General features: G+C 37.3%; 1 protein-coding gene across 1 annotated transcript in view; it reads left to right on the top strand.

Annotated features, from left to right (window-relative positions):
• The window catches only part of LOC107614746 (dentin sialophosphoprotein), a gene marked incomplete in the record, with an annotated part of 8,555 nt that continues 7,614 nt past the window's right edge, over positions 16,426 to 17,366 (top strand). The window contains 1 exon segment of the mRNA XM_021111394.1: positions 16,426 to 16,964. Coding sequence (XP_020967053.1) covers positions 16,926 to 16,964 — 39 coding nt within the window.

The raw sequence follows: 17,366 nt of genomic DNA, 5'->3' as shown, positions 1-17,366 counted from the left end.
TTTTATGAATTATGATTGAGAAATACCTTGTGTAACAGTAGAAATAGTAGCTCTGTTATCTTTCTGTAATTTATCCACTTATAATAAGAGACAGTTGACCATTTTTGTTTAGGAATTTGTTGAGATCTTTTATTTAAAATAGTGGACTAACTTGTAAGAATGGATATTGGTTACAGCTAAGATCTTCTAGTCATACAGGTACAAGTGTGGTGGATCTGGATTCCTTATGGACTAGCCTCTATTCATTTCGGGTCTGGCTCTTTTTTTGGATTAGGATATGAATAATTTCTATATTTTTTTTTCCTTTTAATTGAGTCTCTATATAATTTTTAATTTTGTAATTAGGTTTTTATTAGTGCAAAAAATGTTAGAGTTAACGAAATATTTATCCACAAATTGAAGGTACCTACAATTAAGAACCTAACTAATATTTTGAACAAATATTTTTTTGAGAAAAATATTCCGTTAATTTTAATATTTTTGATACAAAAAGAATGTATTTACAAAATCAAAAATAATGTATGGACCTAATTAAAAATAGTATAGAAACTTAATTACAAACGTAGTAAAAATATAAGGACCAACGAATTAATTAAACCTAAAAATAAACTATATTTTTCTCTTTTATTTTGATCATCATTTCATCTATAGAAAAAATCTCATATTCTTCTCATTTTGTATCTTTTTTTTTTTTGGGTGGGGAGGGTCAAGGGCTCATAGAAAAAACAAGAAAACAAAGTTGACAATAGAAATAGTAAAGCTAGCTAATGCCTCTTCTTCTAAGCATTTTAGGATAGTTCTCTTTAAAAACAGACAATATTTCAGGGGTTGGCACATCAAATATGTGGATTTCAAGAGATAAATTTTGGCATTTCTCTGCCAAAGTGTTAGCTGTGAAGTTGGTGTGCTCCATGCAGCTTGCTAGAATTTTGATATCATCCAACAGGGCTCCACAAGGGTGGAAAGAAGGGGCTTCTTCCTTAACGAAATGAATAGCCATAGCTGAGTCCATCTTGATAATTAGCGCTTTTGGTATCCGTTTGCCACAGCTATTTGGAGGCCCTTGATAATACCCCAAAACTCAGCATGTATTATGGTGCAACTTTTCAGATTACATGAGAAGCTCTTAATAAGTCTACTAAGGTAATTTCGGAGAATACCACCATAAGCTACTCCATTAACGTTATTGAAATTGCTTCCATCCACATTAAGCTTGGTGTAATGTTCGAGAGGGGGAACCAGGCAATTAGGCGTTCCTACTCCAAGTTCTAGTTTTTCTACATCGGTATTTTATTCATCATCTTTACTGTTTCGCCACTTCGAATTTTGATGGATTTCACAACTACACTTGAATGAGTAAAATTTCCTTAAAAAATGAGATTGTTTCTACAAAACCAAAGTGATGATACCACACTCCAAACATGCATGGCCAATCTATTTTTCCAGAAATATTGTCACACAACTATTCATTAAGGTCACCGTTAAAAAAATTCTTAACATAATCTTGTTGAGAAAGATGATTCCAGATCATCTTGGCAAATTGGCAATTTTTAAGAACATTGATCACATTTTCCTCCTTTTCTTTGCATCTGGGGCAGTAAGGGCCGTTTGATAAGTGTCTTCTTCTCCTTTCTGTATTTGTGAGGATGGCTTCAGGCGCTACGAGCCAAATAAAGGATCGAATTCTTTTTGGGCCTCTCCATCTCCAGCCAAGTTTGAAAACTTATTTTATGGGGTTTGTGGATTGCTTTATATGCTTATTTGAGGGTGAAAGATCTGTCTAATGATCGAGCTTAGGTTAAATTGTCAGCTTCCTTCCAAGGCAAAGGGGGATAAAGCCAAAATCTGCTTAACTATCTCTTCAGGGAGCTTCTCCATCAATTTCTCCTTGTCCTAATCCCCTGAAACTAACAAAAAATCAGTCAGAAGCAAATCTTTTTCACAAGTAATGATTACCTGGTTAGCAGCTTGCTCAAGCTAACCCTTATTTGGCACTCACTGGTAGTCCCAGAACTTGATATTGGACTCATCATCGATATGCTAAATAGAGTTTCTATCCACTTCCTTCAAAGTAGAGCAGATACCCTACTACAAATTTAAATCCTTTCTTCTTTGAATCACACGTGGTAGGATATCGTTCCCACATCTGTATTTAGCTCGAAGAATCTTAGCCCATAAAAAATCTTTTTTCTCGATAAGTCTCCAACTCACTTTTATCATAAAATCATGATTAATATCTTTAGGATGTCGAATGCCTAAACCTCCTTATGGTTTGGTATTTCCAATTTTTCTCCAATTAATGAGGTGATTTTTTTTTGTTATTCCTTTTCTCCCAAAGAAAGTTTCTGTATTTTTTTGTCAATTAAGTTACAAGTAGATACTAGAAGAAAAATAATTTGCATAGAATAACTAGGTATAAAAAAAAGGATAGATTTCACCAGAGGTTACCTTCTTGTTAGAGACAGGAAAAAGGCCTTCCATCCATTCAGTCTAGAATTTATACTATTGACGATGTCACTGTAAGTATCCTTAGAGACTAATCTTCAATTCGCACACTATTTTTCATATTGGTAGAAAAGTAGATCCCAGTCTTCTCATTATTAACCGTTTCTCCAGAGCTTTGACAAAAGGCTTCCAAAACTTTGTTGATAATCTCCACTTGTTCCATGTTGGCTTTAGAAAAGAGGATCATCTGAAAAGTAGAGGTGGGAAAGGAGGGGAACATCCTTCTATAATTTAATCGGTTTCTAAAACTTTTACTCCACCGTAGCCCCAATAAGATGAGAGAGATGCTCCATGCATAACACAAAATGTAGGAAGAGATGGGATCCCCTTGTTGAATGCCTCTAGAGGGTCTGAATTCTTCCAAGGCTTATCTGTTCCAAAGAATATGTATCTTTGCAGTGGAAATAGTGCAAAGGATCATATCCGTAAAGTGGGGAGGAAGTTCTATATCCTGTAAGGTATCTTTTATGAAGCTCCACTTAAGTCTATCATAGGCTTTTTTCAAGTCAATCTTTATAGCCATCCACTCCTTCTCACCTTTCTTACTCCTCATAGAATGAATAACTTCTTGAGTTATAATAATATTGTCAGACATATGTCTTCCAAGAATAAAGTTACACCGAGTGGAAGCAATAAGTTTCTCCATAACCCTCCTTAATCTCCTAGCCAGAATTTTTGTGACCACTTTTATGAGACATTGCATAAATTGATAGGGCGCATTTGCCTAAGATTAGTGATAGAATTAACCTTGGGGATCAAAGTTATCAGATATTCATTAATTTCTTTAATCTTCTCCACCAGGCTACACAAAATAGGCCTGACTTTTTTCCATTAGTTCTAATAAAAGATGGCATGGATTCCATCCCTTCCCAGGGCTTTAAGCCCACCCATGCTAAAGAGAGATTATTTGATTTCAACAGGAGTCACATTCCCTCCAATAAAATTCAGCTCATCAAAGTTTAAGGGAGGAAACACTTGATTAATAACATAAGGAACATCAGGCAGCTCATTATGATATAAATTATAAATGAAGGAATTAGCCATAGTTTCCAATTGGTTAGTATTTGAGGCACAATTCCCAGCATCGTCTTGGAGTGACAAGATTTTATTTCTCCTTCTAGTCATAGTCATTCCATGAAAGTATTTAGTATTCTGATCCCCAAATTCAATTTTTTTACACTGCGATTTTTGGTACTAGATGAGCTCTTCTTGCATTAAGATATCTTCATAATCTTTCCATAGGCGAATTTAAAGATCTTCTAAAAAAGGATTGCTATTATTATTCAAAGACAGTGCAATACTTTGGAGTCTTCTCAAGATTCTAATTTTTCTTCTCATAACATTTCCAAAGACTGCATAATTCCAGTGTCTGAGGGAATCAGTAAAGTCATTTAGGCAGTTAGACCACAAAATGATAATCTTTCAATTATTAATAACAAGATCGCCAAAATCAGGGTGTGTGAGCCACACAACTATAAATCTGAAAGGACGTCTTCTTTGATTGGGAGGGTGATTAGGATGAAGTTGAAGGTATAAGGGTGAGTGATCAGATTTTATCATAGACAAATGATTGACTATAGCCTTAGGGATTGATATTTTCAATCCAAATTACTCAAAATTTTGTCTAACTTTTCCACAAGGCTGCCCCTCTTCCAAGTAAAAGACCATCCAGAATACCACATGTCAATAAAGCCACAATCAAAGATATAGAACTAAAACTCATTATAGACACATCTATTCTGACTCATGCTACCACCCTTTCTTTCAAAGCCATGTAGGATAGAATTAAAATCTCCTAGCACACACCACGGAGAATTCATACCCGCACTAAGAGCCCTGAGGTTGTCCAAAGGATTTTTATTAATCTTCTGAGGGCTTCCATAGACAGTTGTGATGAAACCAGTACCTGAGTTTTTAATAGCAACTTTAAGATAAACAAATTTAAAATTATGGCTAATTATCGCAAATTCCTAAATGCTCGAATCCTATATGCACCAGATGCCCCATGAGTGACCTTTAACTTCTTCATAATACCTGCTGTCAAAACTTAATTTGTTCTGGATATCTCTTCCTCTATCGCCACTGACATGGGTTTCGAGAAGGATGAGCATCCCAATATCATACTCCTTTTCCAAATCCTTAATAAGGACAGGGAACATTCTTCCTCCAGTTCCACGATAATTCCAAGAGATTAAATTCATTAAGAAATATAGAAAAGAGTGCAGATATAAAATCCAAACAGTAACACAATCAATTGAGGTCTCAGACAATCCAAAGACTTGTTCAAAACGAACATGGCCTGCTCCCACATCATCCTCACCATTGCTAACCTTTCCATCATTCGACGGCTTACCTGGGGGTGCTTCTGCTCTCTTGTTCGTTTCTCTAGTGTCAAAACTAGAATAAGGTATATGAATGACTTTAAAACGGCCCTCAGTAGCATCAACGCAGGGTAGTTGCTATCGTTCCTAGGTTTGAGATTTTGAAAGCCTCATATTGTTGACACTGCATCTCCCTCACCAACTTCATCACCACAATCTCCACGCCCTCATCAACCTTCTTTTCCTTCACAGGTTTACTTAGTTTTGGGATCGTGTTCTGCTTCATAGTCATGGTTGAGGTTGCATGATCTATTTTTTTTTGTTTATTGATTTTTTCTCGTACATAAGATCAAGCTTCAAATGAGATACTTTTTTATTTCTTTGTGGATTTTTTCCAACCCAAATTCTTATGACTATCTATTTGTAGATGGACTTCTCCGGAATCTCTTGTGGGCTATTATTCATAGGCCCATCTTGCATGGTTTTGCTTAGATCATTTGACACATGCAACGTATCTCCCTTATCTCATGTACCCTCCGCATTCTTTTCTCCTAGAGGATATTAAAGTGAGATCCTCCTTCTAAGATGTAATCTGAATAATAGCTATTTTCTTTTCACATTAGTATGGATTTCTTTTTTGTTGGACGAAGGGGAGATCTTGATTATGTTGTAGTTTATGGTAATCTCCTTAATTTCCTTTATTATTGGAGTGTGCCCCCTCAATGGAATATCCTTCCATCTAAGTATCTCCTTTACCATCTATGGCAAGTTCCCTATTACGATGTTTTTGGTGGCATCCAACATCCCCGTGCATAAGTCTGACTTGTGCCCATATTTTCCGCAGCTAAAACAATCAGACCTGAACTGTGACCTTCATACTCGATATTCAGAGTGCTTCAGAGAATAGATATCCTAGGGACAAGATGCTTTGATAGGTCAATTGCCACTCAAATTCTGTTGAATCTTCCCCGATAATGGATAGATGTTGTTTGATCAATTTTCAGCATAGATTTAATAGTAGAATGCACCCTCCATAATGTCATGAAACTACTCATAAGAATTTAGGATTGTATAGCTCGATAGGTGAATTTAGTATACGGATCCAAGCAGTAATTTTCTTTACTTTCTTCTCTGATATAAGAAAGAAAGACCTTCATCTTTGCACAATCAAATAGTATCCAGCAATCATTTAGGGTCCTCCTGATATGAAAAATGAACAAGAAAATAGTCACGGTCTATGTCGATAATATTTATCTTACCTTTTTTCACCTAATCTTTTCTCAGTCATTGCTCCATGAATCTTAAACTGACTCTTTTCCCCAGAACCCTAACAATAAGATCAACTTTTCATGGTTTGCACTATTCTTCAAATTTCTATTGGGATATCAGGATCACTGGACACGGGTTGAAGGGTCTCTCGTCTTTAATTAGGTCTTATTCATCCTTATAACATCTATCTTCTGGATCGAATGTCTCATCATCAGTTATTGCAATAGGTTCATTCACGATATCTATATTGATCCTGGTAAAGTGAGCAACGGTTCCTTGTACAAGACCTTCAGAATAGTATTCTCTCCGCCCTAGTCATTAGCAGTTATCTTTATACTTTTGCTAGGTTGATTTAGATCAACTGCCTCTCATGTATTTCTTTGTACTATGTTTTTTCATATCTTCCTCTTGAGTAAAAATTCTAGTAGAGCTCTCTTTAGTAAATTTTGGTAATTTTTTTCATGATTTGTTTATTTTTTTGTTTGTTGATTTTTTCTTATACATTAAGGCCAAACTTCAAATGGGCTATCTTCTTATTTCCTTGTGAATTTTTTCCAACCTAAATTCTTAGGACTCTCTAGTTGTAGATGGGCTTTTCCTGAATTTCTTGTGGGCTATTATTCATAGTCCCATCTTGCATGATTTTGCTTAGGTCATTTAATACATGCAACTTATCTCCCTTCTCCCATATACCTTCCGCATTTTTTTCTCCTAGAGTATATTAAAGTGAGATCCTCCTTCTAAAATGTGATCTAAATCATGGCTATTTCTTTCCACATTAGCACGGATTTCTTTCTTGTTGGATGATCCCTTAATATTTGTTCCTCCCATATCATTCCTCCTTTTGGTTTGCCTTTTCACCATCATCCAAGGCCCAAAATTAGGGGGATGAGTCTTGCTTATTTTATTATTTATGGTAATCTTCTTAATTTTCTTTAATATTGGCGCAAGCCCCCTCAATGAAATGTCTTGCAATCTAAGTATCTCCTCTACCTTCTCTAGCAAGTTCCCTATTATAGTGATTTTCAGTGGCATCCGACATCTCTGTGCATAAGTCTGACATGTGCCCATATTTTTCACAACTAAAACGGATCAAGTGAAGACCTTCATACTCGATATTCAGAGTGCTCCCAAGAATAGATATCCTAGGGACAAGTTTCTTTAATAGGTTAATTTCCACTCAAATTTTGGCAAATCTACCCCGAGATAGATAGATGTTATTCAATCAATTTTAACATAAATCTAATAGCAGAATCCACCCTCCATAATGTCATGAAGTGGTTTCATAAAATGGTATCAGAGCCCTGTATTTGAGTCCTAATACTATGTCATAAAACCACTCATAAGAATTTAGGATTGTATAGCTCAATAGGTAGGTTTAGTATACAGATTCAGGCAGCAATTTCGTTTACTTCCTTCTTTGATTCAAGAAAGAAAGGCCTCCATCTTCACACAATCATATAGTGTCCTGCAATCATTCAGAGTCCTCCTGATATGAAAATTGAATAAGAAAATAGTCACGGTCCATATCGATAATATTTATCTTACCTTTTTTCATCCAATCTCTTTTCAGTCATTGCTCCATGGAATCTAGGCTGACTCTTTTACTCAGAACCCTAACAATAAAAGCAACATTTCAAGGTTTGGAGTTTTAAAGGAATCATGGCAAATATGTTCTTCAAAAAGGGTATTCTCTCTCTTCGAAACTTTGAACATCTCCCACTCTTGTCTTTGCATTTCTCTCATTCTATCTAGCATCTCCAACTCCATGGCTTGCACATTTAGATCCCTTGAGGAAGATACCATGGTCTTCGAAGATGAAGGTTTCGGGTCAGTAATGGTAATGTGCTTCTCTGGATTCATGGCCTTGGCTTTGAAGCCTTTCTTGGGCATTATTAGCCCAATTCTAATGGGTATATTTTGTTTGCTTCCTTGTGAATTCTTACTCGCACCTGGTTTTAAGATCTTTTTATGGACTTTGTCGGCTTGCTTCAAAGGTTCACGGGCTTGGCTACCATTCGACCCATTTTGCATGGGAATCTTCAAATTAGTTTCCTCACTCCTATGGTTCTCCGCTTCATGATTACTGGTATCATTACTCGAAATAATAAATCTGGACCCGCCTTATTTACTTATATTATGATTCGCATTAACCTCCTTCCTAATTGATTGAGATCCCATATCATGCATGACATCTTTTCTCCCATTGTGAATTTCTCTTGCTTTTTTTGGATAGGTCTCCTAACCATTATCCAAGGACCAAAATCAGAAAGATCCTGATTCTCAATTATCTTTTATTGATTGCCTTGGTTTTCATTATTGGCTTGATGTCCCTGATTGCTCCCAGATTCCTGATTTACCTCCGTCATGACCATCGCCGGTGGCAAATTTCTGGCTGATCCTTGCTACAGTTCACGGTCTCCACACAACCATTTGCTCTGTGCCCATATTTACCACACGAAAAACATATTAAAATAAAGTCCTACATACTCTATTTTAAGGATGCTTCAGAGAACCGAGATTTTAGCGATAAGCTTTTTGGACAAATCGATCTCTACACAAATTCTCACAAATCTTTCTAGTAATTGAACAGAAGTAGCCTTTTCAATCTTTAAGATTGTCCCAATGGCAGATCCTACCCTCCAGATGAAGTGATGATTGTATAATTCAATAGGCAAATTAGGAATGCGTATTCACGCTGCAATTTTTTCACCCCATTTTCTGATGATAGAAAAAATGGTCTCCATCATTGAACAATAAGGTAATGCTCTGCAATCATCCATGGCCCTTCCATGAGAGCGTGCAAGTAGTTCTCCTCATCTGAAAAATGAATAAGAAAATAATCACGATCCATATCGATAACGATAACGTTAATCTTACCTTTCTTAGTCTAGTCTCGGTAGAGACGCTGCTCCATAAATCCCATATGCACTCTTTTGCTGAGAACCTTAACAAGGAGCACCGATTTCCAAGATTTACACCACTCATCAAATTCTTCTGTTGACACTGGAATGGTCGGGCATGGATCAAAGGATTCTTCCCTATCCAATCAATCGTCATCATTCTTATACCATATATCTTCAAGATTTGGTGTGTCCTCATCCACCTCATTAGAGTGGTTCGACATGTTCTCTACTGGATACTCTGAAAAAGAGAGTAGAGAATCTTTATACAACACGGTCTGCACCACAGTTTTTTTTTGCATGGTTCTCATTAATCTCCTCCATATTATCACTATTATTGCTTAGATCTAAAGCTTTTTGAGATTTAACTTTTTTTGTGCTTCTTTGCATCAGATCATATTTTTGTGACGAAACCTTAGCAAAGCCTTTCTGAGACATTTCAAAGAACTTATATACTTTTGCTAAGTTGATTTAGATTAACTATTTCTCATGCCTTGACTTTTTTTTTGTATTCTATTTTTTCATTTTTTTATTGAGTAAAAATTATAGTAGAATTCTCTTTAATAAATTTTGATAATTTTTTGCTAAATTTTTTTGTTTTTTTGAGACTTTTTGTTATTGCATCAACATTTATATAAGATAATTAAATTTGAAATGGTTTTTCTTTTGTAGAGTAGGGGGGTCAAAGATCCCAACAGAAAGACAAAACAAACAAAGCAAGGTAAAATCAACTAATTACATTCTCTCAATCTGAGAGAGCCAAAAGCATCTAAAGAGAGAGCATGAGTTGTATCCAGAGGGGGAGCATAAAAAACATGGAGCCTATATGGTAGATTCTGTCCCTTCTTAGTCAAAATATCTGCCACCGAATTCACTTCTAAAAGGATATGGTTCCAACTCACCTGTGGGATTCTTCTCACAAGAATAACAATATCCTCAAGGAGTATTGCATAGGGATGCTGAGCTGAACATCCATTTTTAATAAAATTTATGGCCATTTCAGAGTCCAATTCAACAACCACATACCAGAATTCATTAGCCACTGCGATCTCGAGGCCTCTAATAATACTTTATAGCTCAGCTTGCATGATCGAGTAGCTGCCTAGATTACAAGAGAAACATGTGACAAACCTTCCCAGCTGATTACAGAATACTCCTCCACAACTTGCATTCCCCGTATGGCTGAAGAAGGATCCATCGACGTTGATCTTAATGAAGTCCTCATTTGGGGGGAACCAGCGGATCAAGTCTTGATTAATATTGGTCTTCTTCAGGGTAATATTCGCCTTCATCACTGCGCCAAACTCATAACTCTTGTTTATAATAGACTCAACAACCTCTTTAGGATTAGCATTCTTCCCATCAAACACTTGCTTGTTTCTAGAATACAACAGTTAAGATAAAGTCACTCCGAATTTTACGAACCAATCACCAAAGAATGACAAGTTTCTAATGAGCCAATCCATATGATTCAGGATAAAAAAAGTATCCAATGTAATTACTGGGCTGCAATAAATTCTAGGTAGCTCTAGCAAAATGGCAATCACGAAGCACATGCATAGTCGTTTCATTACCGTGCTGACAACGTGGGCAAGCTGTATCTTGCGACATGTGTCTTCTATACCTTTCGGCATTGGTGAGGATAACATTATGAGCCACAAGCCATAAAAAATACCGAATTCTTTCCGGACCTTTCCATCTCCAGATAAGCTTGAAGATTTGATTTTGGACTCTCGGGTTGTCTTGTAAGGAATTATAGGCAGATTTCAAGGAAAAGGCTCCATCAAGGGAGGTCGCCCACGCAATATGATTGCCTTCCTTCCAAGCAGAGGGTGGAGACGTAGCCAATATCTTCTAAACCACCATGTCTGGAAGCCAGCTTTTAAGTTTAAATATATCCTAGCCACCTAAAATGGTAAGAAAATCCATAAGTAAGGTTCCTGACTTAGATGTAAAACTTACCTGAGGTTGAAGCTTATTTAATCTTCCTAAATTAGGGACCCAGTTATGCTCCCAAAAATTGAGTTGTGATCCATCTCCTGTACGCCAAATAGATATAGATTGAACATCATCCCAAGTCGAGCAGATTTCCTTCCACAGATTAGAATCATTATGCCTCCTCTCAATACGAAGGACAATGTCATTGCCGCATCTATACTTAGCCCTCAAAACCTTTGACTAGAGGGAATCTTTCTTCTCGATCAATCCCCAACCTGCTTTCATCATGAAGGCTTGATTCAAATCTTTAGCATGTCTAATCCCAAGCCCACCATAAGGTTTCGGCTTGCTCACTGCCCGCCAGTTTAAAAGATGGACTTTTCTAGTTTGTTCTGTTTCTCCCCAGATAAAGCTCTTGCATTTACAATCAATAAAATTACAAGTAGCAGTAGGCAATAAAGCAATTTACATAGTATAAAAAGGAATAGCAGATAGGACAGATTTCACCAAAGTGGTTCTCCCCGCTAAGGATAGGGTGGAAGCCTTCCAATTATTAAGTCTCCTTTTAACCTTAGCTTCAATCTCCATGTACGTGTACTTTGTCAGTCTTGAATGGATGATCGAAACTCCCAAATATTTACCCAGGTCGTCCGTTTCAGAGAAATTCAAGAAATTGCTTATATCATTCCTCACTTGGTGTCCCACATTCTTAGAGAAGAAAATTCTCATTTTTTCACTGCTAATTTTCTGCCCGGAGCTCGTCCAAAAAAGCTTCTAAAACTCTCTTGATGATGTCATCATGTTCTATATTAGCTTCTGAAAAAAGGATCAAGTCATCCACAAAACAAAGATGGGATAACTCAAGTGCCTCCCGAGTAAGACAAATGGGCTTCCAAAACCCCAAACTGACCGCAGAATTAATAAGATGAGACAACCTTTCTATGCATAGAGCAAAAATGTAAGAAGATATCGAATCACCTTGCCGGATACTCCTAGTAGGAAAAAATTCATTTAAGGCATCACCATTCCAAAGAATTCTCATCTTAGTAATGGAGATGCAAGTGCATATGAGCTCAATGATGTTCAGGGGAGGCCAATGTCGTTCAAAGGATCTCGAATGAAACTCCATTTCAACCTGTCATATGCTTTTTCTAGATCAATTTTAATAGCCATCCACTCTTTAGGACCTTTTTTATTCCTCATAGAGTGAATGACTTCTTGAGTGATGATAATGTTGTCTGAGCTCTGTCTCCAAAGCACAAAGCTGTATTGGGTAGGACTGACAATCTTATCCATCACTCCTCTCAACCTGTTAGCCAGAGTCTTCGTAATCACCTTGTAAGAGCATTAAAAGACTAATGGATCGCATTTGCTTTAGATTAATAACAGGTTCCACTTTCAGAATAAGCGTAATAAGAGTTTTATTTATTTCTCCTACTTTTGCAGGGTTCATAAAGATTCCCTTAACAAGCTTGTACAAATCAAAACCAACTCTGTCCCATTGATTTTGATAGAAAACTGCTTGTATATTATCAATACCAGGTGCTTTAAGGCTTCCCATATTAAAAATCAAATCCTTAACCTCTGATAAAGAAAGCATATTGCCAATAGCATCTAGATCGTCTTGAGGAAGGGTAGGAAAAGAATTCCTCAAAATAAACTCAGAATCAGGGGTATCATCAGAGTAAAGATTGAAGTAGAAATTAAAAGCCATATTTTTCAGGGTAATTTTATCACTAACCCAATTACCATCAATATCTTGGAGGCTGTCCACCTTGTTCGTTCTTCTTCTAGCTAAAGTAGTACCATGGAAATACTTGGTATTGTGGTCCCCAAACTCAATCCACTTGCATTTGGATTTCTGGAAGCACATCACCTCTTTTTGGAAGAGAATCTCTTCATAATCCCTCCAAAGTGAAGCCTGTAAGTCTTGAAAAAAGCGATTATTCTAAAAATTCATGTTATCTACAATCCCCTGTAAATGCCTAATAATTTTGCTTTTTCTTTTATGAATATTTTCAAACACATTAAAATTCCAAGATTAACTGCATTTTGAAAATTAAAAATGCATTCAGACCAAGAACCGGCAGGATTCCAATTATTGTTAACCATATTAGAGAAGTCCGGGTGTGTCAGCCAGGAAGCCATAAATCTAAAAGGTCTACGACGATCATCTCCATGGTTGGGAGGAGATAAATGAAGATAGAGGAGAGAATGATCAGACTTGAAGCTAGGAAGGTGTTTGATATTAGCATTTGAAAACCGAATTTGCCATTCCAGATTACAGAGCCCACGGTCTAAACGCTCAACCAAATCACCCATTCTCCAAGTATAAGGCCATCCAGAGAAACCTATATAAAAAAGGCCAGTTTCAGAGACACAGGGTTAAAAGTCTTCACAAGCATTTCTGTTGTTACCTGACCTACCCCTACGTTCATGATCATGAAGAGTAGCATTAAAGTCACTTATCAGGCACTAGAGAAGCTCACTATCAAAATTGAGATTACAAATATTATTCCAAAAGGTTCTACAATTAATCCGTTGGGGGCTACCATAAATAGCAGAGAGTAACCAAGGCTCAGAATTTTCATAACTAACTTTCATGTGAACAATTTGGTAATTATGACTGAGGACCTCCACCTTCCAGAGACTAGTATCCCAAAGGCACTAAATACCACCAGAATATCCTCTAGCCTCTTCAATAAAACTACCATTTAACCCAAACTTTTCGCAAACCGATCTACCACAAGCACCACTTATATGAGTTTCAACCAGAATTAGAAAACTGACCTTATATTCCTTTCGCAAGTTTCTGATGAGGCTAGAGAAAGCTTTTCCCCCTGCCCCTTTGTAATTCCAAGCTAAAAGATTCATAAATAACAACACGAAGAAAGGTGGTCACCAGACCAGAGACCCTCAGCACATGGCCTTTGCTGTCGTACCCAAACTAGTCAGGTTAGTCAAATTTTGACCCTTTCCCCCCTAATAGAGGCTCCCTTTAGGCGGCAAAGTTTCCGATGGCTTGTCCGGTAGTGAAGGATTTTCTTTGACTTAGCTATTTTTCAGCTCTTGTAGAAGCTCCACCCTGGTTGAAAAAGGCATTCTTCACTACGTGTGCCGCCATGAAATTCTCAGACTGTATTTTGAAGTTTGTCAGTTGTAGTTGCTTTCTTTGAAGTCTTCACATACTCTTAAGCATCTCTTGTTCCCACGCCACCATCTCAGGGTTTCTTGATGCGGATGCACTTGAATGAAGCCATAACTAACGATTTCCCAATATTAATGCCTTTTTTATCAGTCTCCTTTAGTTTTGGCTAGGGGTGTGCATGTGTTAGGTGAAACCGAGTTTGATGTGACCCAAAACCGGCCCGAAATATATACTGGGCATATTTGTTAGACCTGAACCCGGCCCTAGACTCGATTAAACCTATACACTTTCGGGTCACGATTATACTGGGTAAAAACCGGGTGAAAACCGGACCGTTAACATTACATTACCTTGATACCTTCTTATAAGCGAGCATGTGAAAATATCCAAATTTCCAAGACTCCAACCATTATTTGACATGGTAAAATTCACTTAGAAAAATATAACAAGAACCAACTCTTCTCTAAAATTAAAGCATAAGCATAATCAATACTAATATTGTCTAATAATACCAAATATTTAAATCAATTAACACAATATTATGCATTAGTATAAAATCTTATGTATTAGTATAAAACATTAACTTATAGTCTTATAATAACTAATAACACAAAATATTAAGTTTTACAATACTTAAATTTCACATAAGAATAGCCATCATCCATCACTAATAACACAAAATATTAATTTTGTATGATGACCAGGCCATCGGGCCGAGTTCAGGTGACCCGAGCCATGGCCCGGACTCGACCAAAAATAATGACCGGATATATTTTTGAGACCCTTACCCGGCCCTAAATCCGGTGAAATCACACCAAATTAGTCCCTAAATTGTTCGGAGCCGGGCCGATTCTTTGGGCCAGACTGGGTCGGGCCATGCACACCCCTAGTTTGGGCTTAGTTGATTTTCCAGTTTTTTGAGGTCCAAAATTAAAAGAAAGGCCTTTCTTCTGAACTTGAGGATTTTTTCCTGCGCCTGGTTTTAGCACTCGCTTCTGCTCTTGTAATGTTGTCCCGTTGACTTTATCTACTGCCGGCTTTTCAACTTGGACCCGGTCTATTGACCCCCCTTCATTCATCATCGATTCCATAACTGGCCCAATAGGCATGGGGCTGTTTTGCTCATTAATGCATGCATTAATATCCTCCAAGATTTTCTCATCCTTATCATTGTATAACACATTAAACCTTGACCCCTTATCCATGATTTGATTACTGTTACTATGAGATCCTTTCTTAATTGTACCAAGATCCTTGATTTGATTAAATTGTCTCTTAGCATGTTGCGACTTGTTTGGCGTCCTTTTATGAAATTTTTGGACCATCATCCAAGGCCTAAATTTTGAGGAATGTTGATTATTACCCGATTTATCATCCATAATCATCTTATCCGTGATCTTCTCTCGTATCCCATGATTAGCGGCTTCCAAATCTCCCTCGGACACCACCTGTTTTCCTTGCGCCACCTCCACCTTGTGATCCTCCCTGACTGCCGGTGTTTCCCCATATAACTCTGATCGGTGACGCAAGTGAGATAAAGACCCTCGTATTCAATGTTAAGCGTATTATCAAGCACTGATATTCTCAGCACCAGCTTCCTTGATAAGTCAATTTCCACACAAATCCTAGCAAAACGTCCTTTCGAGTGAATATATGTGGTTCTATCAACTTTTAGCATAGTTCCGATGGCCGAGCCGACTCTCCATAGGAAGTGGTGATTGTATAGCTCAATAGACAAAATTGGGATACGAATCCACGCTGAAATCTTTTTCACTTGTTGCTCTGAGGATAAGAAAAACGGTCTCCATCTTTGTACTATCAAATAATGTCCCGCCACCATCCATGATCCTTCAAGAAGGGCATGAGAATAATCTTTTTCTTCAGCAAAATGAATCAAGAAATAATCACGATCCATATCAATAATACTAATCTTACCTTTATTTGTCCGGTCTCTATTCAGACGTTGCTTTATGACTCCCAAATAGATTTTTTTCCCAAGGACTTTGACAATGAGAGCAGCATGCGAGGGCTTGCACCATTCATCAAATTCTTCTTTCGATACTTTAATTCCCGGACAAGGATCAAAAAGTTTCTCTCTTTTTAATAAGTCCTCATATTTATACCACCGATCTTCCGAATTTGATTCATCCTCATTGATAGTTTCATTTGAAAAGTTATCTTTGTCTATCGAACCTGGTGTAGTCAAGAGAAACTCTTTGTAAGATAACTTTAGTTCCGTGACTTTCTCCCCTACATTATCGACAAGGATTTTTATGCCGACCCCGAGCTGGTTGAGATCGATGTCTCGCGCCTTAACTTTCTTAGTACCACGTTGAACAAGATCGAGGACTTAAGTAGAAACCCTAGAAGACCTATGGTGGTTCTCCATGATATTCCTGAGTTAATAATTTTGCTCGAAGTTTCTAGAACTTTGCATTAACAAGCCGAGTACTAGTAACAAGTACATATCCTTCTTTTTTCTTTTTGGGGAGATTGAGATGAATTGCTACAGCTGGCAGAAGCCAAATCCAAACGGCAAGATAAAAAAACTGATCAGGGCATAATTGCAATTATTCGAACGTCAAAGGGGACCAAAAAGTAAATATAGAGAAAGAAATTCTCATAATGGTTTAGGTTGTCTCGGCGCATCGAGGTCATAGACTCGTTAGCTTTCCTTCCATTGCCTTCCAGGAAGGACGACGATCCCAACTGTCAAACCATGTACGGCGGACTCTCTTCCAAGCTGGGCCGCTCCGCCGCCCACAACAAGCGCCCATAAGACTTGCGCCTGACCTCGTCGACGAGATCAGGCGCGTGGAGGCACAAGGTGGTAGGGCGCGTATGAAATTCGACCCCAATCCTCACAATCCCAACGGGAATGTAAGTTTCTTAACTGAATAGAAATTGAGGATTGTTTCAGGGTTTTTGAAAAAAAGAATATTGGTTTCTGTTGTTAGTTGAAATGCTACCTTGTTCTTTGGGAATAGGGACTAGTCTTTTCCTAATTTATTATTATTATTATTATTTTTTTTACATTGTTTAAATTTTTTTGTTGTTGGTGTTGAAAAGTTCGTTTTGACTAGCACTGTATCATGTACTGAGTTATGTTACTAGGAAGTAAGGGACTTTATATTTTGAATATTGTGCTCAATTCGATACAATTTGTGATGATAATTACTAAACTGTGGAGTTCTAAATGTTTTTTTAGTTCATTCAAAAAGGTTAATTGTGCATCCGAAGTTTGTTTGGTTTGGTTTATAGGGTACAGTTTTTACAGTTTTT

The sequence above is a fragment of the Arachis ipaensis genome, chromosome B09, assembly GCF_000816755.2.
Source record: "Arachis ipaensis cultivar K30076 chromosome B09, Araip1.1, whole genome shotgun sequence".
Lineage (NCBI taxonomy): Eukaryota > Viridiplantae > Streptophyta > Magnoliopsida > Fabales > Fabaceae > Arachis > Arachis ipaensis.
Note: the sequence above shows the minus strand (reverse complement) of the source record. Positions and strands in the feature narration are given on the sequence as shown.